The sequence below is a fragment of the Uranotaenia lowii genome, chromosome 1, assembly GCF_029784155.1.
Source record: "Uranotaenia lowii strain MFRU-FL chromosome 1, ASM2978415v1, whole genome shotgun sequence".
Classification (NCBI taxonomy): Eukaryota; Metazoa; Arthropoda; class Insecta; order Diptera; family Culicidae; genus Uranotaenia; species Uranotaenia lowii.
Window position 1 is genome coordinate 194,016,384 of NC_073691.1, and position 25,264 is coordinate 194,041,647.

General features: G+C 39.0%; 2 protein-coding genes and 1 long non-coding RNA gene across 3 annotated transcripts in view; 2 read left to right on the plus strand and 1 right to left on the minus strand.

The window, feature by feature from the left end:
* LOC129742071 (proteoglycan Cow) overlaps positions 1-25,264 on the plus strand; it is a 445,000-nt gene that overhangs the window by 267,112 nt on the left and 152,624 nt on the right. The window lies entirely within an intron of this gene.
* On the minus strand, positions 807-2,230 carry LOC129742078 (serpin H1-like). Its single transcript, XM_055733924.1, has 3 exons — positions 2,058-2,230; positions 1,130-1,997; positions 807-1,070 (listed from the first exon to the last, which is right to left on the minus strand). Exons 1-3 carry the CDS (start codon positions 2,193-2,195, stop codon positions 889-891), a joined length of 1,188 nt encoding a protein of 395 aa, XP_055589899.1. The 5' UTR covers positions 2,196-2,230; the 3' UTR covers positions 807-888.
* Positions 2,512-3,800, plus strand: LOC129742087 (uncharacterized). The gene is made up of 3 exons (XR_008736506.1): positions 2,512-3,229; positions 3,288-3,498; positions 3,564-3,800. It is a non-coding gene; the product is annotated as an uncharacterized LOC129742087 (long non-coding RNA).

The following is a 25,264-nucleotide window of genomic DNA, read 5'->3' on the forward strand; positions in this document are numbered from 1 at the left end:
TAATCGCAATTAAAGTTTTAAGATGCAAAATTATCTAGTTTGGCAACACTGCTGACATTTTTTTATCATCACATTTGATAGCTTGTAATATATTCTTTATTAGGGTGGTCTTACCTTGTCTGTGGCTTCTACCGTTCCAGAGATATTTAAAAACAAAAACAGTTTTTTTTGGCAAAAATTGACAAATTTTCAAAAAAGGGGGGGGCTGCCATTCGGGGGAGGGTGGTCCGATTCCCCCAAAACTTTGGATTTTTCTTATATACGTTATAATGAGTCATCCTACTGATTTTTAGCGAAATCGAAGAGGGTCGTTGCATTTTCATGGTCACTTGATATGGAATGACCCAGATGCATTCGAAAAAAAAATGCAACAGTTTGTTTTGTGAATAACTTTTGAATGAATGAATGTATAAAGAATAAATTTTCAGCGAAGTTACCCGGTAACATAATGTTTACATGTGCAAATTTCTGTGATGTTTTGTCAAGTGGTTTTTTAGATAGCGTCTAAGTTAAAATCTAGATAGATGACAAAAAAGCTGAATACCAGAAAAGAGATCTAAAACATAAATAAATAAAAAATCTAAATTGAAAATTTAAAAAAAAACGGAATCTGAGTAATGGAAGAATACAAAATTGAAAAATAAAGTGAAAAATTGAAAGATAAATAAGCCAAATGAAAATGAAAAATCCAAAATAAAAAGTTAAAAACAATTAACGGAAAATATAACGTGAAAAGGAGTTTAATAAGGATAATGAAAATTAAAAACAAGAGCAGAAAACCTGAAAAAAAACTTGCAAGTAACATATTCGGAACGGAAAGAAGTAGAAGTTATGTTTATTGATCACCAGGGAATGATTTACAAATTAAATCTTAGGGAACGCATCTAGTCACAGCTCCTGATTGCCGTTCCCTTCTTCGGCTTCCAACTGGGCGAGCAAATCTTCCAGCTCGTGTATTTTGTCCACCGGTGAAAAGTAATTAGCCATCACCAGCGGAATGTTTCCTTCGTTGGACAGAATCACGATAACGAATGGCCTCGTAAACTCAACGGCCTTGGACGGGGTTCCTCCTACAAAGTAAATTTTGTCAATAAATACAGATGAAAGCATTATTATTTCCTGGCGGTACCTGATGCCGGTGCTCCCCCATCTGTCAGTTCAACGATACATTTGACCAGAAAATTTTGAAACGAATAAACGGTGTCACTGTTGTTTTGCAGATAATAACTCATTGTAGTAAACACTCTCATTTCATCTTTCAGGAAGGCGTCTTCTTGAGAATTGTACTCAATGGTCACTTTAGGTACCGAAAGTGGGATAAGTGAGTCCGAAGATCCCTCAAGTTCAGTTACGATTTGTTTAAAATTTTCGTCGGTTAGTGATTCGCTAAACCTTGCGATCGAGGAACCTTCCTTCGGAAGAATCAGCCAAAGTTTGCTGGTGGTAGATCTTAGTTCAACAATTTCTGCTTGGAGTTGATCCCAGGATTTGTAACGACCTTGAACAGTTCCTTCTAGAAAAGTGGTCTCCTTATCTTGGAATTTCTTGCTCGTTTGGCTTAAGCCAAGCGCCCACTTCGATGTGGAAGTGGCTATCAAAAGGGCTTTAGAATCAGCCTTGATTTGATAGATTTTGGCAACTTCGTCGGTTCCTCCGGAAAGACCAGCCCATTTATTAATGGTTTTTAGAGAATCTGCCGCATCTCGAAAACTAACGCTTTCCACGGTTAGGTTCTGGTTTATGCGATGGTTTATGTTTTGTATCGAACTGTCCACGAACAATCGAGAACTGGCCTTCACTTTATCGGTTTTGTTCATCAGCTCCCGAGAAAGATCCCCAACTTCGGTGAACACAGCTTCAGTAGTATTGTGAGCTAAGTCGACCAAAGTGTGCAGATCGTACAAACTCGAGGCATCCGAAACGTTTTGCAGATCCATTAAAGTGGACAGGACTAATAACGGAGATGTATCCATGTTCTGACCGTCTACGTATCGTTTCTTTAGGTGAAAAAAATTTAAATTCGATTAAAAATACTTAAAACGGATTAAAAATCTTACTTGGTAATATCTTATTGTATAATTCAAGATCTTTTCGTTGATATCGATTTGTTCCTCTTCCGGTTCTCCTGGCGCCAGGTTTGCGAAAGATTGGGAAACTAATAGAAGCCAAAGAATGGAACTGATCCAGGGCAACATCGTTGAAGTTTTATGAAGTAAGTTCACTAAGCGTTTCAAAATGATTCTACGGAAGGCTGTGACTGGTGCCATTTATAATAATATTGCAGTTCCATCAGTTATTGCAAAATTTACTCAACTGCCTCGTTGTTTGATCCACGTATTCTATCGACCCAACCAACGAGTGCTGCATGTGATTGCACATGTGAGAAAAACTATTTGACAAACATAAGCTTGAAGCAGAACGAGCAAACATGAGATCATGTGTTGAAAAAGTTATTATGGGGTCAAGAAAATCAACCGTGGGAGATAAAAGTTATGAGATGAAGAAGTTGTATTGTTTCGAAAAAAAAACAGAAGCAGAAACGTTAGCTGAACATTTCTGCCACTCTTTTTTTCTAAATAACAATATTTCTTCAATCCAAAACTCTCATATGCACTTTTTTATACTGAAACAACTTCTTTGTTTCATAACTTTTTTCTCTCGCACGGTAGATTTTTTGTCCCAATAGTGATTTTATCTTGTGTATCGCGTATTGCACATCCATGTTCACGAGAAAACTAAGATTCAATACAGATACTGTGTGGAAGGATTAAACCGATATCGAGTAATTCGTCACAAGCGTGCAGGGAGTCAGTCAGTCAGTCCTTTGATGATGATGATGATGATGAATCTATGGTGGTCCCAGATTAGCTAAAAGTAGACGAGGGTTGGATGCGGTGGAGGGGTGAAACGCAGCCGAAATTTTGATAGCTGGCTGTTGGCTGGCTAGGATGCCAAGTGCCCTGTTTTTTTCAAACACGGAATTTGTCAATCGTGGAGATATTGCTCAGACAAAGATTTTAGCTTAATTTTGAAAATAATTGTAATTGTGTTTTTTTTTATGTTCGGGAACCTTCAAGTTACAAAAGAACTTAGTGCCTAGGTCAAGAAAGACCTGAATAGTAATACAATTCATCGAAATGAAAAAAAATCTTCCGGCTGAGTGCCGGCCAGTTGACCCCGCTGGAAGAGGCTGGATCGATAGACGACGACGCACGGTTGGTCGTTAGCGGTGAGTAACATTAATTATCCATAACTTACTTATAACCAATTTCGGCTTATTCAACCAGGAGCTGTTTGGCAACTGGAAGCAGCAGAAAGTCATCGAATCGGAGGCATGACATTTCATTGTCCGAGAAGTGCCTGGCCTTTGTAACATGATGGTTTGTCTTTAAGTAGGTTGGCCATTTGACCCGGAGAAGTAGGCGTTGGTTGAATGTGACAGACGTGTTTTTGGAGGTGGAAATTTTGTATTACCCACCAAAATTTCAACAATTTAATGTAGGTAAATATGAAATCGATTGTCGATTTTTTAATCAGTAATACCAAAAGTTTTCACGTGATAGATAATTTCATCTGTAAAACGCCGTTCTATCGGACTGTCTGGTGTTGTGAAAAATGTGATCATGAATGGGAGTTGAGAAATCAAGAGGAAATTAGAGCATAGTTTGAGAAGTTGTGATCTGTGGAAGAAATGTATTTGGGCGGAACCGTTATTCGTTAGCTGTGATTTTACAATTTCTTAGTTGAGTTCTGATCGAAACCTGTAGAAAATTTGGTTATTTGTTCATGTAGTTAATACAGTTGGGGCTGAGAAGTAATATCAGAGTTGTTAACTAAAACAGCACCAAATTAAAAAGTTTGCATTATGTTATTTGTATTCACACGGTCAAAATGCAGAGATGGATTACGATGGTTGCCTTGATTGGGAAAAACTAGAAAAAATTGTAGCGTGCTTCAAGATCCAGAAAATTCAGCTTAGAATCCGTTTATTTCATTTTTTATTCCTTCCACAAAAAAATTATGTGGTTGGAGTAGTTCCAAGGTAAGATGATGAGTATAAATGTATAATTATTTATTGATATAATATTCCAAATAGCTTAACTATATCAAAGGGATTAGTGGGGGGTTTGATCACATCCTGGCAATGTTATACAAACCGTATGGAGCACATCTCTCAGATTTCCTCTCAGATTTCCCCTTTTTTGACAGATTTAAGCTTTTTTCTTCAGTTTGAGCTTTCATCTCCTATGCTCTCAAGGTAAAAAAAGCTTAAATCTGAGGAAAAAAAAGCTTAAAAACGAGATTCACCAACACTTAGTTAAAAGATGGGGGTGTTGGACACACCCTGCGAAAAGATGAAAACGAGACTTGCAGAGAGACGCTTGACTGGAATCCAGATAAGTATCGAAGAAGAGGCAGGCCCAGAAGCTCGTGGCGGCGTAGTTTAGCCACTGAAATCCGCACAGTTGGCGAGAACCTTGACTGGCAGCAAGTGAAGACGCTGGTTCCAGATCGCCTGCAGTGGAGATCTTTTATCTCAGCCCTATGCGTCGGTCAATTGGCGCCGGACCCTAAGGGTAGGGGTAATATTGTGGAATACGAATCACTGGTAAGATTATTTTGGCGATAATTCAATTTAATTATGAATTCTGGTGTTGAACAGGAAGTTCTCACTGTTCAACGTGGGTGTGCACGTGGAGGCACAATATACCTTCTTTTGTTGGATGAAAACAGCGCAATTATCTTCGACGTTCTGCAACTGGTTACCCTAACCGTTCAAAGAGAAATCCTCGGATCTCAAAATCTCAATGGTTCTCATAGACGAATTAACGTGAGACTTAGCCTAAAGTAAACGAATTTCCCGTGCTATTTAAGGTCTCAGTAGGCGCTCCTCGGCCATTGCTACTGTAGCAAGCACGCATTCACTGTAACCTGTTATTCCGGCAACACTGCATCGTCTACGGCGCCGCCGTAACAGATGTTTAAAACAAAGATAATTCAACGAAATAAACACGGGACTTGCGTCCTTCATTTTTCTTTTCAACGTTATCTCTGTTACATAAAACATGCATTGCAGAGATAACTACGGCCCGGCCAACCATGTGGTAATTACCGCAAGAGATTCTGGAGCAAGGGGAGGAATAAAGCGTGGAGTTCCCTACCAAACGCTTCATATAGATTACTTAAATACCTACAGCATAATTTGAAAATAGCTACACTAATCTAATGACAATGTGTATTAGGAAAATAACGTTTAATGTAATAGAAAAGGTTTGATCTCACCAAATAAGTCTTGGGAGTTCTCGTCAGAAAACTTTTCCTCTAGTCCGGAGCAGCTGACTTTAAAATTCCTTCTGAACTCCCCCAACCGGGATTCAGCATGCCGAAACAAAGTACGAACCACTCCGGAAACAACCACCAGTCACTTAATCTATCATTTTCCACTGTTTAATTTTAATATTTGTAGTTTTATTGAAATTTAATTAAAAAAAAATTATGGACGAAAACAAAAACGCGTGTGATGCCAAAAAATCATGGCTTACTCCTCAAGAATCCGATCTTTGGTTCTTCAGAAAAAAAACAAATACAGAAGTCGCGTTGCGCTATCAGCTGAATAAACTTGAAGAAGTTGTAACTGTATTTAGTATGCTTATGATACAAAAAAAAGTGGTTGAAAAAAATGAATATTACTGAAAAAAAAACAGAGGAGTGAATGAGGACATCCACTGTGGCTCACAAATTCTATTTTATGGATCACTGAAGCCATGCCTTTCAAAAACGAACCGATTCACATCGCCTTATCAGGAAGACAAGTACCCACATCAAATCAAACAATAATAACTAACCGAACGAGAACCGAATTTATCTAAGCTACTTGAGTGAACAACTTGCAGTAAACATAAGAGTTTCATAAATTACAGTCCTTACAAGTCACGGTGTTGAGAACGGTGTTTTAAATCTTCAGTGTTTCTCTCCTTTGTTCCTACTTTCTACATCACACATAAAGGGCGAACACGAAATTATTGCGACACCGAAAATGCCATGCCAATGCTCTTATAATGTTTAGAATTAAACCAAAATTTTAGGGTAGTTTTATACATATATATACTTTAAAAATCAAAAGAAAAATTAATCGATCGAGTGTTAAATTTAACGCATGTCCTTTGTGTAGTAGAATAGTGTGGGGATAGTTTAAATATATTGAAACTGTTAAAGTAATGTTTAAATATAAAATATTGTCCTTAAAGATATATTATTTATGTTATTGAAAAACTTCTAGAAAACCAAGAGGAATAAATTAAATAGACGACAAATAACGAACAGCTTTAAATACTCATTCAGTAATGACTAGCTTGTAATAAATTCAATCTTTTAAAACCAGTGCTTATGAATGTACATAGCATTAAAAAAACACGACTACAGCTCTTTTATATGTAACGTGTAATTTGAAGAAGTAAAACAAAAAAAAAGGAAAAAGGAAAATAGGTTTGACAACACTGTTTCAGTGTTTTTGACATTCACTTGACGAGTTCCGCGACGGAAAGACGTCCTAGTGCGAATAGGACGAGAAAGCAAAGTAAGTGAAAAATGTCTTCGTCGTGCGGGTTGAAGACTGATTCACCACACTTTGGAACAAAATGGACAGAATTGACCCCTTACCACTCCAGGGCACTTATAGAATAGTGGCAGGATGTCAAATATGGCCAAAATAGCGGAGCTTCGTCGTGCTGCTGCAAGAACGGCAAAAAGCGCTTCTCGAGGCACTCAGATTTGTAGATCTCGCCATTTACTGTGCCCTTTGTCACGAAAGGCTCACTCCTCAGTCGGCAAAAGCAGATGACCTGCCAAACGAGATATTTGGAGGCGAACTTTGACATTTTCTTCTTCTTAAATTTGTCGTTCACAACGAAATTACTCTTGCCGGTAAAAAAGCCAAATCACGGCTTGAGATGTTGAGATTTGCTTTAATCATGCGCTTCGCCTTTCCCTCCGTCTTTTTGTTCTCCGGTCCCGGTTTTTTCCAGCTCCTTTGCCGTGGTCCAACGTCAATCGCTCCTTGAACCGCTTAAACTTTTTGGAGACGGTTGAATGATGAATATTCAACATTTGTTTCAACAGCGCCGGTGCGACAGGTCAGGAAATTCCAAATGTTTAAAAAGAATTTGTCCTCTTGACTCGTGTTGGTTCACCTCCATTTTCGTTGAGTTGAAAAACACGACTTCGAGTTTGACAGCATGTAAACAATACACATCAATGAGAAAGTGTGCAAAATATGGTTGATTTTTACCCAATGGTAAAAAAGTTATGCCCTGTTGAATGTGTCGCATTAATTTCGTGTTCGCCCTTTACATGCATTACTGTAGGGACACCTTTGTACAGTTAGAAAGAGAGTTATTGCGTCAATCAAGTCAGAAGTGAAACACAGACCACATGTAGGTAATTTAACCGCCGTCTAATAAATATTATTTTCTGACTACCTTAGTTGAAGAATTATTACAGTATCCCATCCTCATTCACTATAGTGTTACTTTTTACTAAGAACGGTAGCAACATCATTGACCTACCATCCTCCTTACGGGCATAATCAATTGACTTAGCAAAGGTTAAACCGATTAATACTTAGCTGACAAATTGCGCCTGTAGCGACACAACAATACGTTTGCATCAATGTTTGTAAGCCTAGTACATACATTTAACCAGGCGACAAGGCTGACAAGTTCCTTGTACTTACTGTTGCAACTTCCTCCCTCTCTCTATCGCTTGTTTTTGCATCGACATTCAATCCTACTTCGATAGTCGAGGGGGCGAAGGCGAATGCCAGTCATTTAATGTTATGATTAGCTGGGTACAAACTATACTCTGGGTCCTGATCCGAACGATGAACCTGCCTGAATGTCTGCTGCTGCAGTGTTATGGAATTTGTTCCTGGTGAAACCCTATTACAGTGTGATGGCTTCATCGGCAGTATCATCATAATCACTACGACAGCAAATTTCCCTGTGTCCCCAAAAGTCTACTTCCAGAGTGGCAAACTCGATTATCGATGTGCGGGCAGATGACAGAGGCTTGGTGAGGCAAAGGCCCTTGAGTTGAGCTACAAATGGCTACATTAATGGGTTGACTCTCATCTGCATAATAATGTCACTCGATGGCTGGTTTTCGGATCCGGTTCAATATGGCCTTTTGCCGAGAACATATGATACTTTATGGGGTTGTTGTTTGAGTAGGAAATTTCCTGACGATGTCTTTCTAGCAAAGTGGAAGATTCCACAGAATGACCTCTCCCGGATTGGAATTCCGGCGCCTGGAAGCATCCGGAAATCGGAACATTGAACAATAAAATTTCCTGATGAACCACCCTAGATATGCTAGAGGCTGAGGAATATGCGAAGATAATGATGATGAAGGAGCTGTCTAAAGCCGGCTCCTTCTCGGTTTTAACATGCTGGTGCCACACTATTGTCGGTCGTGCTCCCCGAAGGCTGATGCTGCGGGTGCTGCAACTGCCTCGGATCAGATGCAAAATTTTGACACCCGAACGACCCCCGTCCGTGAAACGACTGACTCCCCCCCATCGACAATCCTTTGTTCCTGCTCCGACAAACGCTTGCATCGGATAGAATCGGCTTTCATTGTCAGGTTTAGCTGGTCAAACAATGGTCGTAATTGGGATTGCAAGCCGCAGCATTCCATGGCTGTGTGGACCTTATTCAATGATATAGAAACAAAAAGGAACACGCACACATATACATACACATTCCTGAGTGGACAAGTTCCGGTGATAGGTCAGCACAATTCGCGTCCATTGTATTGTGTTCGCTCCCGTTTTGTAACATCATGTCAGAAGCTCATCAGTGGGAAATGCCAGTGCCATGGTAAGTGTCCCAATTTTGGTGACGTTTCTGGACTTGTTTTGCGCGTTGACAGCTGTCAACCAAAGTAATTGACACTTATACCCTACTAGGCAGGCACAAGTAGATGAGCGACATTGGAAACTCTCAGGGGTGGCTGGAGTTCGATTTCGATACAAATTAGTTTTATGGAGCTGCTGGGATACTGAAAATTTAGCCAATGAATGGTCGCGTCGTTGCTGACCCAAAGGCAGATTGACACTCTCCAATACAGCGTGTCAAGGAGATACATAAGGAAGACTAGCAGAGGTAGGCAGCTTTTCCACTAGATATCAACGATTTTGGACAATGGATTGTTGGAGATGAAACAAGGTCAGTTGGTCGAAATTCTTGCAACTTTAATGTGACTTCATTGACTCGAAATGTTTATCGACGAGTAAGTAACAATGTCATTTCGTTCTATGAAAAAAAAACAGCCACAAAAAAACAGAGTAAACACAAGGAGAAGAAAAATAGTATTAGACCAACAATACACCACTTTAGATTCAATCATTTCTCTGATTGCCTCTGGATCGCAGCAATCCTTGCTCGAGACCGAACGTTGTTTTTTGTCGCTGCGCATTTTTTTAGTTTTCGTTTCTCGTGGTAGAAAATATGAAAAAAACATAATTAGGTGATTGTTGATTCTAGTGTAGTATTAATGTTTGTTTTATTTTCAATGGAAGTTTTGAAGGAAAATATGTGTACAACTGTACAGTCCTAGAATGGTAATCTGCATGCAGATGAGTTGTCGCATTGAGCTCCTGTTACCTATTTATTTATAATTTATTTATGATAGTTTTTTACTTTAACGTTTCATTAATTTACAGCAACTAGAATGAAAAGCAATGATGGAACAAAAATTTTGACAGCTAAGCTCTAAGTAGCAAGAATCGTTTCATTTTCCCAGGTTCGATAGTCATACAAAATCTTATTTCAATACCGAATTCGATGGGCGGTCAAAACATGAAATTTAATTGATAGGTACTTGGTGAAGGATAAATTCTTATTTCCATCGCAGATTAGAGCTTTATGCTATCAATCATTTAGAAGGTTGAACTGATCCATTATTGTTATACTCAAAAGTGGCATTTTTACAACTTTTGATTATAAACATTTTAATTGTTGAGTACTTATCACAAAAATGTAGTGCTTTATGCTTCTAAATAATTTCTACCCGGTCATTTTCACCACCTTTCATTTCATCTAACCTTCTATCCACCCAGCAAACATAAAATCGCATTAGAAATGATAATTCAAGTCATTAAAAACTGTTACTGCGAATCGTAATTCCAACTAACGCAAGTAAAAGGTCGTAAAAATCGTTACTCGAAGTCGGATTAAATGGTTTGAATCGGATATGATAAAAAGTCCTCCATGTTTGAAGATTTTGGAGACGATTTCGTTCCTTTTTTTCTCCAGCGTGGGTCAAAAGAGAGAACTGCTTTGTTGTTCTCTTTGCGACCAGCAGTGCAACCAGATTGCTAGAAATCAGATGGTGTATTTGCAAGAATTGGCCAATGACTGAGGCAGCAAACATTGTCGCTGGCAATGGTTCGCATGCGTTGAGAGAAAAAACTTGTGCTCTCTTGCATTCTTTCAGTAGGTGTATGCATATGGTGTCGAAGATCGTCCAAATCGTATACTCTTATCGCTCTAATAGCAAGAAGTTGAAAATATGTATGTATATTGCCTCCACTTTGGTAGGTAAATGCTGTTTTTTCGAGTTTCATAAGATCATTCTATAATGTATATGAAACGTATAACAAAGTTATTGAGAAATATACCGACAAAAATGTTTGCTGAGCATTTATAAAATTCCATAATCTTTAGATGTCTTTACTAAAAAGGACATCACTTTTCATCGATAAGGCCGATAAATTAAAGTAATTTTATGTTATATTTTCAGTTGATATTGAATCATTTTTATCATAAATCGATGTAATGTTTGTAAAAAAGTATAAAAGATCAACAGAAGAATATGTTTCTAAATGTCACTATTTTAAAGTTTTTGCTTTCGTTTAGGGTTGTAATTTAAAAATTAGTTTGCTGGTAGTTAAATTTCGATATACATTTATCAAACGTATGTTTACATGAGCAATGTCAGTTTTAAGAACCTTTCATTTGTATTGGTTATTAATATTGTTGAATTCAATGAGTAAGCAACGAGGATATGGTTTGGAAATGAGATACCGTTTATTCATTTCAGTTTGTCAAATCCTTACAAGCTAACTTACAGCTATAGCCATTACAATCTTGTCGCTTATCTTCAGTGATTCTCAACTCTATATTCTGGGCTATAGGCATTTCCTCACTTGTTAAACGAACAGCCTACTTCTCATGTTTACATTTTCTCGGCATATCGTGGTAAGGTTAACATAACAACAACATTACGCATGTTCAATGACAAGATAGTAACAAAATAAAATTGGCAATGTAATTGTAGTGGTTTTGCAAACGCACCTTGGTGAGGAGAATATAAATTTTTTATCTAATTAATTGTAAATTCATAACAAGTTAAGACATGAAGGTATGTTAATGCTTTTAATTGAAGATGTTTTTAAAAGAAAGCATTGAACAGTGCTTATCATCAAAGATCAAAATGGCGACCAGTTGATGTTTACATTTTTCAAAACAAATACAAAAAGTTTACCCTACCACAATCTATCTCAGGAAATACTCTATTGTTGTCATCATCATTGATCATCATCAACTGTCAACCGCTATTGTTCTCAATATGCGAATTGACGAAAGAGAACGAAACCAAACATTGAGTTTTGGTTTTCTGAAATCAGCAGCCATCCGAAAAGATCCGGATCCGGAGGAGGAAACGGAGTTTCTAGGAGGATCCGAAAATCGTAAGTTTCAACACCTCCCCTCAATTCGTAGATTGATAACGCCGAACAGCTTCACATGCCTCGCCCTCGGTAACGCCTTCGAGAACGCGTCAGCTAGCTGATCCTCAGTTGAGATATGTCGCAATGAAAGCGGACCGCTTCTTATGATCTCCTTGATGAACACGTACTTGACATCCAAGTGTTTCATCGGCTGATACGTTCTCGCTTCCTACATGTACTGGATACATGGGATGTTGTCCTCCATCAATGTGAAAGAAGTGCTAACCACACCCAATTTATCCAAGAAGTTTATTAGCCACAAACCTTCCTTCACCGCATGACACAGCGCTCCAATCTTCGCTTCGGCCGATGACAGACTGACAGTCTGCTGACGTTGCGTTGACCACGAAATTAAATTCCCGAAGATCATGTCTGCATAGCACGATCTTCGATCATCGGAATCGTTTGGGAAATCTGCGTCTGCATATCCGATGAGTATTTCCGGTTTCGCGTTTCTGCGGTATACCAACGCCGTATCGGTCGTACCTCGAAGGTATTGCAGAACACGCTTCAGGCCTTACCAGGGTCTGACCCGGGCTGGCCTGGTATTTGCTCAGTGCGCTAATCGCTGCACAGATCTCTGACCTCGAAGATGTCGCCAGAGATTGGTGACAACCGTTCAATTCCTTGAACGGCTGCTCGGCGATAGCCTCACCATCTCGTCCAGCTTCGTCCACCGAACGTTGGTGTCAAGGGCCATCCAAAATCGCTGCCAAACATTCTTGACATATCCTGATTGCGACATCTTGATAATGTACTTGATGGTTCATTTGGAATAACTTTCTAAGCTCGGTTTTTATCCTGATAACTTTTGATAAATCTTTGCCGATAATCAGGATGTCATCGACGTACAGGATGAAAATGAGTCGTCGCTTGCAGGATCGGTAAACGCAGCAGTCACTCTTCCAACCAAGTTTTCGTATCTCGTCGTCGAATCACTGATTCCAAGCACGACCAGCTTGTTTCATGCCGTATAGGCTTTTCTGCATCCGAACCATCTTCGATATGCCGATGTCGTCATTTTTTTTTATTAGTTGTTAACCCAGGTGGTAAATCCAATTTACGGATTGCATTCCAAAGCGAGGCGAGCCACCGCGTCCCCCCAGTTTGCTACTCTGGGTCCATGGGTGCAATTGGACGACTCATGATACAATGCTAAGGAACACTGTACCCCCTACGCCATAAAGTCCACCTGGGGCCACTGACCTTTGTTCCCACCTCGAACTGTTTGACACACTTTACTTCAATAGTGGGAGGTCAATTCGCGCTAGTGCGCTCCAAGGCAATACTCGTTTCCGAATCCTCTATAAGCAATGCCTCATTCTAACACAACTCGATGCGCAATCCCTCCTCTGACGAGTTAGGATCGGACATCTCATCGTGTGAATGAGGTCCCCACACAGCGCAACTACTAACTTCGTGAATCCAGTCCAAGATCCAGAAACACAAAGCGAGTTGTCGACGACACTTTCTCTGTTCAAACACGCGGGTAGGAGGGGTAAGCCCCCTAAGCCACGTGTGGGACTCAGACTCCTCCGAACTCACAAATAGTGTTGACTTAAGTCACCACTCAGCGCAACTACCCGATCTTCAAGTCGGGCGCTTGACCACCCGAAGCGCAGATCGAGCTATAGAACGTCCTCATCAGGTCACACTCGCGGTTCAGGCGCATCAATTCCCGAAACGCGTGTCGAACCCTGACACCTCCGGCAAAATGTGCCTCTCGGACACTGACGTGTAAACACGTCCCTAAGTGATCGGCCCACCATTGGCCACCACTTTGCGCATCCACTCATTTTGCGAATCGGGTCTATACCAACCGAAGCGCAAAACAAGTTGGCGATCGCTCTCCCTCCGGTCGCATCCGCATATCAGGGTCATGACCCCCCGAAAGCGTGTTGGACCATCACGTACACACCCAAGTACTGGTACCTAAGTACCCGGGTGCACCACTTCTTCCGCGCGGGTTTGGCAGACTCGTCGACGGCCTCTAGTGGGTTTGGTGTAGTTCTCTTGGCCGTACATCTGCAATACGCCGCACTTGCAGACACGTTTCCACTCTGCACCACGGGGAGGTGGAACGACGTCGCAGAGCGCCGATGTCGTCATTTGGCAGCTGCATGAAGATAACCTCTTCTAAATTTAAGTTAAGAAATGCAGTTTTGACGTCCATCTGATGAAAGACCATGTAAAGTTCGTTTGCCAACGCCAAGAAACGAACCGGAGCGAAGGTTTCCCAGTACCTAGTCCAGTCCTGGTCTCTGAGAACACCCTTTTGCAATCAATCGTGCCTTGTAGCGACCGTCATCCTTTCTGGTGAACAACCATTTCGATAGAATGGGTAAGCTGACCGTCTCTCAAGTCTTGTTTTCTTCTAAGGCCGCCACCTCCTCATCAATGGTGGACTTTCAGAACTCCCAGTCGTCTCGGCGCTTCAGCTCGTAGATGTTTTGAGGTAGCTTCTCATCAATAACAGCGGCTACGTTGGCCACGTATCGTTGAGTAACTCCTCGAGTTCGCTGACTTCGACTCAGCGCCGGTTTCGGATCGACGGAATTATGTACATCATCGTCGTCCTCATCGTCTGTGAATTCTGCACTTCTCTCAAAGCCGCTTCCGCCGGGTTCATCCTCAATCACACTGTTACTCACAGTTTGAACGGAATCAACAGGCAGATCGGCTAACCGCTCAAATGTTGATTCTGTTGAAATCTCGGGCTTCTCGATGGATGAGAGGAGTGGCTATACGCGGTTTTGTTCAGCGTCCATCATGCTGGATTCATCGAAGACTACGTTTCGAAGGAATTCAATGGATCGACTTAACCCGTTCCAAAGGCTAAACCCGTTGTTTGCATAGCCCACGAAAACAAGTCGTTTGGATTTAGGATCGAGCTCTTGCCGCACTTCCTTCGGAATCTTAGCGTACGCTGGGCACTCGAAAATCCGAAGATTATTCAGCCTGGGTTTTTAACTACACCACATTTCATAAAGAGTCTTGTTAACCACAAGATCCATCACCTCGTACTGTTCGAACCGCTCGAAGACCTCGCTCTTGTGCTCAGATACACGACCAATAATTTTTTCTGCCATAACCTCCCTAGAATACTCGAACCGAACTTGGTTGCCTGAGAGTATATTCTCTTCCAGTTCGGATATAAAAAGAACGTTGTAGAGTATTATATCTTCAACTAGGGAAGAATGACACTCCGTGTTAAACTCCCATGTGCTGTGGTGTGTGGTGGCGGCTTATAGAATACTACCACTGGGATACTGGTTCACGTCGTAAAAGGCGACTTATCCAGTACTTCCCATATGCGTTAGTCATTCTTCAAATGCGACTATCACATTGGGAGGGGGGAACCTTGGCTTGGTTCCAAGCCAAGTTTCTTCAGGGAGGATTCACCAATTGTGCTTATTGCTATTAATGCGCATGCACAAGTTGTATTCTCCTAAATTTTGTAAACACCCGCTTCAAGGTGGTTCTGTGCCTGCGGGCCCCAAAGTGGGGGTAGGAGGGTGTATAATAATCCTATCTTAAGCAGAACGTTGTTAAGGTCTGCACTATAGCCAGGCACTGGTGCAAAGGGCCGTATTTTTCCTGGCAACTCGTGGGATTCAGATTATAACAATTTGAACATTCCTAAATAATCACTTGAATTATTTTCAAATTAAAGGGTTATCTATATGATTATCTACATGTTATCTACATGATTACATCATATATTTATTAAATTAAAAAATGAATATTACCACTTTTAACCATTTTTTAACAATTTTATTATTTAACCATTTTTTATTAATTCTGTGTCTATGTTACATTACACTAAAACAAATTTTTGTTGCAGGTTATCCAACTTATAACCTTTTACGTAAAAACAACAAAAGGTCACAATCAATCTTACTGAAATATATATTACCCTATATTATTATTATTATTAATATTATTATTATTGTTATTATTATTATCATTATTATTATTATTATTATTATTATTATTATTATACTTCATATAATTTCATATATTTCATATATCATATAATTTCATTATTGAACAAATAAATGTTTGGGCAGGGGCCTCTGGGTATCCTCGTTTTGCAAAAAGAGCGGGTTACCGTGTATGCTAGTACCGTTTCAAATATTGGAAATTCCTCAATTCATGTCAAGGGAATTTGACGTGGTTGAAGAAAATAAAGTATTTGTTTACTTTTTGTAAAATAAGGACGCACCCTTTTTTCGGAAGCCTTGGCGGCGGGATTATAGCTTGCATGCTATCCTGGCTAGACAACAAGATGACTATAGCTACTCGAGACTTTTACCCCTTATAACCTTGGATACCGTAAGTGCCTCTGCTTATGATTCCGCTCCCTTGAAAGTCTCATTGAGTAGCCATGATCGTCTTGCGTGGTAACCAAGATAGACTCGTGGGTTATTTTTTTTGCCACAACCGCGGCGCTGCCGTAAACCCAAGGTGGATTCATACATACATACATACATACTCGTGGGATTCAGATTATACACACGATTTTAAAATTTTCATCCTGTATGGGATACCCCGCTTCATGCGTCGATATGAAGGTGCAGAGGTTCTTGTGTGTGATGGAATCATGTGTGGAATTCTTTGATAGAAATGCTTTCTGTTAAGGTTGCACAGATAAATCTGCAGCACAAAAGAACCGCTACACTTAACTTATGTCGTTTAATTCTTAATGGAACTGCATCAATCGCCTTGGTCCAAGAACCCTATTTCCGAAATGGAACTTTTTACTTAGGGAATTTGCTCAAACCAAACTTTACTGTGTTCAGTGTAATTGGAATGACTAATGCCCGAATAATGCCTCGTGCATGTATATTGATAAACAATTCTTTAAATGCAACACTTATACCCAATCTAACAACAAGAGATATTTGCGTCGTTCAGGTTTCGCTGCCTGATAGAAAATACGTCTACTGTTCAGCATACTCACCATATGAACAATCATCCCCTACGGATAATTTAAAAAATGTCATTTCATTCTGTGAATCACAAAATATACCGCTTGTAATTGGCTGTGATGCCAATGCCCATCATTTTGTATGGGGTAGCTCAGATATCAATCTGAGAGGCTTAAATTTTATGGAATATTTAAGCAGCACTGATTTAGAAATTCTAAATGTAGGAAATAAACCAACTTTTGTTAGGTGTGACAGAGAAGAGGTGATTGACATCACACTTTGTTCTAGAACAATTTCTCAGGAAATTTCAAATTGGCATGTGCCTAACGAAGAATCGATTTCTGACCACAGGTTTATCTATTTTGAACACTCAGGTGAGTTTTTAGAAACAATTACATTCAGAAACCCAAGAACAACTAATTGGGACCTATATTTGGAGCATCTTGCTACTAAATTTCATGGATATACACCTGAAATTACTACTCCTCTTGAGTTGGATGAAGTGGTTGCAAAAACCACCGAAATTATTTTGAATTCTTATGAAAAAGCGTGTCCCTTACGAACGTTGAAATTCAACAAAAACAGTACACCATGGTGGAACTCAAATCTCAGTAAATTGCGAAAAAACTGCAGACGCTCTTGGAACCGAAGGCGCACGGAAGGTTTTGATGCTTTCAAGTTGGCTCGTAGAGCTTACCGGAAAGCAACAAGAGCTGCCGAACGCTCAAGTTGGCAGAGCTACTGCACAAACATTTCAAGCTTGCACGAAGCAAGTAGGTTAAATAAAGTCTTAGCCAAATCAAAAGATTATCAGGTTTCATACCTTAAAACCCCTAGTGGTGATTATACATCAAACGACGAAGAAACATTAAGTTGTCTATTCAATACTCACTTTCCAGGATGTGTTGATCAAGATTCATCGATAGAGCCTGAGTTCTTTTCTGGAAATCTAGGTTCCTTGCATTTTGCTCGGAAAATAGTTACTACAGAATCGATCAAATGGGCAATCGATGGTTTTGCTCAATACAAATCTCCTGGAAGTGACGGTTTATTTCCAGTTTTGCTTCAAAAAGGTTTCGATCTTTTCAAACACATATTAAGAAAAATAATGATAAGCAGTTTTGCTCATGGATATATTCCTAAACTTTGGCGACAGATAGCCGTGAAATTCATCCCTAAAGGGGGACGATCATCATACGACGAAGCCAAAAGCTTTGGTCCTATTAGTCTAAGTTCATTTCTATTAAAAGCACTTGAACGTTTAATTGATCATCATATCAGGCAAGAATGCCTTGTCCAACATCCGCTTAATGCGACACAACATGCATACCAAACAGGAAAATCAACATTAACTCTTCTGCACAACGTAGTACATAATATTGAAAATAGTTTTTCACAGAAAGAATCATGTCTAGGAGCATTTCTAGACATAGAAGGAGCATTTGATAATGTCTCGTTTACATCAATAATGGATGCGACACTACTTCATGGAGTGCCTAGTGTTATAACAAACTGGATTAGCGCAATGCTAAGTAACAGGAATCTTCATTCGTCTTTAAGACAGGCTTCAATAACAAAAGTTAGCACACTTGGTTGCCCACAGGGAGGTGTACTATCACCTCTTTTGTGGAACCTAGTTGCAGACGGCTTGTTGAGAAAACTCAATGACCGTGGAATACCAACCTATGGATTCGCAGATGATTATCTTCTGCTGGTAAGAGGTTTGTGCATAAGCACATTATTTGATATAATGCAACAAGCTCTGCGCTCTGTTGAACGATGGTGTTCTCATGTAGAACTGTCAGTTAATCCTCTAAAAACTAATATTGTATTATTTACTAAAAAACGTATCACCCGCGGGGTGCGCCCTCTGCTGTTTTATGGTTCCGAAATCACCGTGTCTAATCAAGTTAAATATTTGGGTGTCATTCTTGACTCCAAATTAAACTGGTCTAATCACATCGAATTCAGAATCAAAAAAGCATGCATGGCCTTCGGACAATGCCGACGTGCAATCGGAAAAAACTGGGGACTCAAACCCAAACATATTCACTGGATTTACTCCACAATAGTAAGACCAATTCTGGCCTATGGGTGTCTAGTGTGGTGGCAGAAAGGAGAAGTTGCAACAGTTCGGACTAAACTAAATCACCTTCAAAGAATGTGTCTCTTAGGGATGTCCGGATCGTTCACTACAACTCCTACTGCAGCACTAGAGGCTCTGTTTTCTATCAAACCTCTACACTTGTTCCTAAAACAGGAAGCCTTCTCATGTGCTTTTCGTCTACAGGCAGTTGGTCTCTGGCTGTCAGGAAATATCGAAAGATCATCGAGTCATACAAATGTGTGGCCTGAATTAGTTAGATTAAACAAGTTTAATCTAGCGCCAAACGATTTAACACTCTCGAGTAGTTTTCCCTACATGGGGTTTAAAGTCAAATTTCCTTCTCCTCAAGAATGGTTATCAGGTTTCGTAGAGGACCAAATGTCCTCTCATATTGTATTCTATACTGACGGTTCATTATCAAACGGCCGTGCAGGTGCAGGAATTTACTGTCACGAGTTGAACATAGAATATGCTCAACCTCTAGGAAAATATTGTACAGTCTTTCAGGCTGAGCTATATGCTATTATGTATGGAGTGCAAATTGCACTTCAAAAGAAGATTATGTTCAGAACAATTTATTTCTGTTCAGATAGCCAAGCAGCAATCAAATCACTCAGTGCTTCCAGTTCTAGATCAAAACTGGTAATCGCATGCCGGAAAGCAATCGAAGAACTTGCTGAAGGCAATGGATTAAACCTTCTATGGGTACCCGGACATAAGGGAATTTTTGGAAACGAATGCGCCGACGAACTCGCTAGAGCTGGGTCGGAAAAGGAATTTTACGGACCAGAGCCGGCTGTCCCAATATCGCCATGTTGGTTCAGAAACCAAATTCAAACTTGGTCCTCTAACCAGCATGAACGATACTGGGAAGAGTTGGACACTTGTCGTCAAACTAAATTATTTTTAGAAAAACCATCTCCAATCATATCGAGTTACTTATTAACTTTAAATAAATCTCATTGCAGCATCTTGATCAGAGCACTCTCCGGTCATTGTAAACTCAACTATCACATGCACAACATTCAGCGTGCTGAATCTCCAGTATGTGGTAGTTGTGAATCAGATGTGGAAGATCCCTTCCATCTTATATGTAACTGTCCCTCATTTGCCAGACTACGTTTTCGTACTCTGGGATCTTACGCTTTAAGCGAATCTGAGTTTAAGAAATTAAACTTAAAAAACATTCTATCATTCCTTACCGAATGTAGAAAACAGCTTTAATGCTAATAATCCCTAGTGGAAAGGCTTTATGCCATCTTAAATAGATTGAATTTATTTCTTCCTTTTATAGGTTTTTCAGGTTTCTCAGGTAAATGATGAAATCTTGGATAAAAAAAAAAGGCTAGGCACAATTTTCCCGTATGTTTGGATAACGTGCCGCTATTAAGCCTACCCCCATTCTGATACCTGATACCTGAATTTCCATCAACATTAGAAGTTGTAGCAAAGCACACCGGGTCAGCTAGTATTTAATATTTTTGACATTAAAATCACGTTTATCATTTTTGACTTTTCAAACATTTTTAACGTTTTTTGATATTTGAATTTTTAATACTGCTAGCGTTTTCAAATTTTCTAAAATGTTTAACATTTTGTTATGTTTTTGAAGTGTTGTACTTTTCTAACATCTCCGATATCTGTGCCATTTTGTTTTTTCATCACTTTTAACAATTTATAATTGACATTTTTAACATTTCTGAATTGGCAATTTTGTCAAATATAACATGTTTTGTATTTTTCGGATGTTTTGACATTATATTTTTTTTTGTTTCTTTTTTCTTTTTTTTTTGTAATCTGTTTTGACGTTTCTTGGCATTTTCATTTTTTTTACTTTTCGGGTTTTGTAATTTCTATCGTTTTTCAATGTTTTGTAGGTGTGAATTCAAGGTATGAATGTTTTTTTTTTTTTTTAACCCATTACCTCGGCTTAAGGTTGCTTATCCTCGTTCGATGTGGTTTTCAACATTTCAGATTATTTTTCTTAACCATATACCCTTAAACCTACCGGAACTTTCCATCTTGTACAAGTACGGCTGCAGCAGCCAGAAGAAAAACAAGACAACGAACTTTTGTGTGAAAATCCCGAACGAAGGAATTTAAAACCCCTAACGAGGAAGCACTTGTGAAAGCAATTTCATTCGGCGGCTGCGGCGGCGGCAGATTTCCTCGCCTTTCACCTTCCTTTTTCGGACCGATTCAGTTCAGTTCGTTTGTTGTTGTCCGGGGCTATCAAGTTTGAGAAATGACATTTTTTCCAACAGCAAAAATGAAACCCGGTGCGGCAATGGCGTCTTCGTCGTCGTCGTCGTCGTCGTCGTCTTCGTCCGGTGACATCCAGGTCATTGAGGGTAAACTGAACCGGAGACCGGAATGAATTGAGATGGAAAGGAATTGTGTAACTCCCCGGTATGTCCGGAACCGGGGAAGAAGGTAAAAAATAAAACTCACAAAATGCTGGTTCCAGGAACAAAGAACAAGTTTCATTTTTCTTGAGAGCAGTGCTCTACATTTTTCTTCCATCTCGGAGAAAAACCTACCTACCTACATTTACTAGGTTCCCATAACCGATTCAGAAGGAGCCATTATGATGAAACTAATACGGGACAGAAATTCCAGGAAACGTGTTATGATTTGCTATCGGAAAATTACCAACCAGACGTCGTAATTCGATTTTATTAGTATGATTTTCGGGCAATGGGTTTTCTCGATTTGTTCAGTTTCGGGTCACCGTCATCCAATCGGGCAGGGTCGTCGTTTTGGGTGATTTGGCGTGTCAGCCATCAATTATGGCATGACTCGACTGCCGGACTGCTTTCTTGGAGCTGGAGTCTTCAAATTTATGGTTCATTTTTTTTTTCTCTCCTGGAAAGGAAATGGTCCTTGGCACCAATTGATGACATTTGTTGATTGTTGCCGGGTTTTTTTTTGCTAATGCGTGCGGCCTGACGATAATTTATCGAAAGCTATTTGATTCTGGCGGTGTGAATTGGATTCTGTTGATCTGGACACGATCATTTGTTAGCTTTTCCGAAAATCTTAAAAGCGTGCCTTGGAGGGAGTCATACTTATACTGAGGTATGCTAACATATTTTTGAGATTATTTATAGCTCTCCGGAACTTGTACGTCAAAGATTTTCATGAGCTCTATTTGGGTAACGTGATGAATTCATTTTCCAATCGAATGCTAATTTATTCCAGCTTGTTATTCTTCAAGAACTTCACAATCACTCCACAGGTATGACATACACATTTACAAAGTTTTTCAAGCGTTCAAATAATTAAAAAAAAAACAACAATGTTTTTTTTTCTTTTTGAGACGAATCCTTCGATGTTTTTCACATTTACTTGTTACTGATATTCCCCAGTGCACAGTGGGAAAATTAAGAACATTTTCCAATACATCAACAACTTATCAAATTACACGGCGAAATATTTATGGCTACATCGATGAAAATTCGCGTCAAATCTGCCATAAATATGGTACTCCGATTCTGATCCGTAAAGTCAATCGAATCACGCGCAAGAAGGCATGGCTGGCTTAGTGTTGATAAGTGAACCATTTCAACCTTATCTTCCGGTTGATTCAACCATGCACTCAACTCCGTGTTGTGAGGGTGCTACCGTGGTCCGTTGATTTTGTTAGATTTTGGAATTCGACTAAACTTTCCAAGACCATCTTTGGGGAATGTATAAAATCATGAATCTTGAATGTTACACATATACAGCCTTCATTCTACAGAGTTAAAGAACTTTGCTATGTCACATGATGGAAAAGCTCCTATGGATGCTAAAAATATTTTCCTCATAAAGCAGTTGACTGAACATATTCTATTTAAATTTAAAAAAATCTGATTTCAATCAGAAAACCCCGACTGAAATTATTGACTGTGCAGAATATTGTCTTACAACAACATAATGCCAAATATTCAGGGAATTTAAACGACCCCAATCTAAATTTTTATTTTTAAACTAGCTGATCCCGTACGAACTTCGTTTCGCTTAAATCATTGGTACGTCAACATGAGTTTAGAAAATGAATTCGAAACATTCTTTCAACAATTTTGGGGAAAAAATTCAACAGTGTTTAAAGTCGCTATTATTACCATAACTTGAAATTCAAATTAAACGGATGATTGGATTTTTATTAAAATTTATGTGAGAGTGTTTTCTTCTCGATCGGTTGCAAAATCTAGACATGATGGCAGAAACATGTCCTATTTGTTTATGTGCATGACTCTTTTGCTTGACCTTCACACTTAACTTGGTATCAATTAACTGCCTCGAACAAAATTATTGCACAAAACACTGAACTTTCAATGAAACCCTCTTTTTCTGTCCCGTGGCCCGAAATTCGATAATTGAAACCAATTTTACGTTCCTCACAACTCCCTTGTGCCATTTTTTTTTTCAAATTCTGTGTAAAATAACGTCAGGAACTTGAAAACAGTGAACAGTGAATATAGACGCCCCTTTCGCCGACCCTTGACACGGAACATGCTACCTGGAGTCAATTGCTCATAGTTTATAACCCTCATCTGAACATTTTCATCTCAATCCGATGCATGATCACGACAATATCGCGAAAACAGTGAGCAACTAACATGGACGGCCTTTTTTTACCACGATTCAAAACTTGACTCCTGAAATCAGTTATCTTTTCTGTTAAACTCCCAATGTGTCAATTTTCATTACAATTCTATGCTCAATCAAGAGAATATCGTAAAAACAGTGAACAGATAATAACCCTTTTTGCCGACCCCTGAGTCAAGATTTGAAACCTGAAAGCAAAAGAGCGTCCCTCAAAACTCCTATGCGGAAATTTTCATCTCAATCCAATGTAGAATAACGTCAAAATCGCAAAAACATTAAAGTTGGGTATGGACGACTCCTTCAGCCGACTTCTGATCCGCAATTCGAAACTTGAAATCGATTGCTCGTCCCTCAAAACACTCATGTGCAAATTTTCATCACAATACGATCTATAAAAACCCCAATATCGCAAAAACATTAATCAGTGGATATGGACGACCCCTTTGGCCGACCCCTGACCCTAAATTTGATAACTGTAATCGGTTGCTCGTCTTTCAAAATACTCATGTGCAAATTTTCATCACAATCCGACGGAAAATAACGTCAATAACGTGAAAACAATATTTGTCTTGTATGGACGACTCCCTTCAGAATGGGTCGTCCAAAAATCTTAAAACATTTTTCATCATTCCTGGTCCTAATGAGCATCCATGCCAAATTTCAGATCTCTAGCTTTTAAGGCGGCTGAGTCTATAGAGGACAAACAAACAAACAAACAAACAAACATACAGATAATTGCTTTTTATATATATATAGACTAGCAGACCCGGTAAACTTCGTCTTACCATGTTCAACTTTGCGTCCATTTTCTATTTTTCGTAGTTTTCTTACATTTCCCTTCTTTCCCTTTACTCGAATCGTCCCGCTCAATTCTATCAAAATTAAACCAAAGAATTTAAAGTCAACGGGTCTTTTAAAATCCAATTTTTGTAACTTGATCAATAAATAACTGTATGTTGATAATATGTATATTTCATTTGCTGTGTTCCAATCAGTAGATTTATTCCGTTTTGTTATATTGTTTTTAATATCGGGACAATTTTTGGAGTATTTGCCGAGTATTTTGCCTAACGCAGCGCTTTCAGCTCCCAATTAGCTTTGGATGGTGTATTTTTTTAGAGCTGAAGAAATAAAAAAAAAGATTTTTTACTAACTATTTTCAAATAGTTTTTTATTCACCATCCTCATCCTTCGAAGCAGTTTGAATTAAGATCCATATTTTCACCAAAATCATTTCCAAAAAGATTCGCCTGATACTTAAGTTATAAACTTAACACATTTTAACTTAAAGTGTTCCCTAACAGCACTTGTCATGGCATTAAATCTGGCGATTTTGTGTATAGCAAATTTCTTTCTTTTATTCAAGCAAAAATGCAAATTAATGCCTTTGACCTTTAACCCAATGAATCAAAGAAACGATTGGTTTTGAAAAGATATATTCACCCATTGTTTAAAGATTTTAATTGAAGCAGTTCTGATTTCAAAATTTCCTGAACATATTTGGTGGTGATCTGCGATTTTATTTAGGATTATGTTATATTTTTAAGATTTCATAACATTTAATTGAAAAGCAGATTTTTTTTAAATTTAATAGATCGAAAAGAAATAATCTGTTCAGACTTCGAGGGTTTCATGAGTTCATTTTGTTTCCTGGAAATTATCATATTAACAAAACCTTAATAAAAATTATGTGTCTTTTTTACTGTAAATCTTAATTTTCAAAAATGAAACACTGGGGCAAATGCTAACGAATATCACCACAGTTCAACTTTCATATACTCTGAAAAAAGTTATAGTTTTAAAAAAAAAATTAGTTATGTTGACAAAAAGAAATATCGAAGTATA

Bases quoted from the DNA above. Each gene is read 5' to 3' on its own strand.
- LOC129742078 (XM_055733924.1), bottom strand. From the start codon at position 2,195: ATGTTGCCCTGGATCAGTTCCATTCTTTGGCTTCTATTAGTTTCCCAA. The intron at 1,998-2,057 runs GTAAGATTTTTA...TTTCACCTAAAG, and splicing joins ATACAATAAGATATTACCAA to AAACGATACGTAGACGGTCA. The intron at 1,071-1,129 runs GTACCGCCAGGA...TTTACTTTGTAG, and splicing joins TGGGGGAGCACCGGCATCAG to GAGGAACCCCGTCCAAGGCC.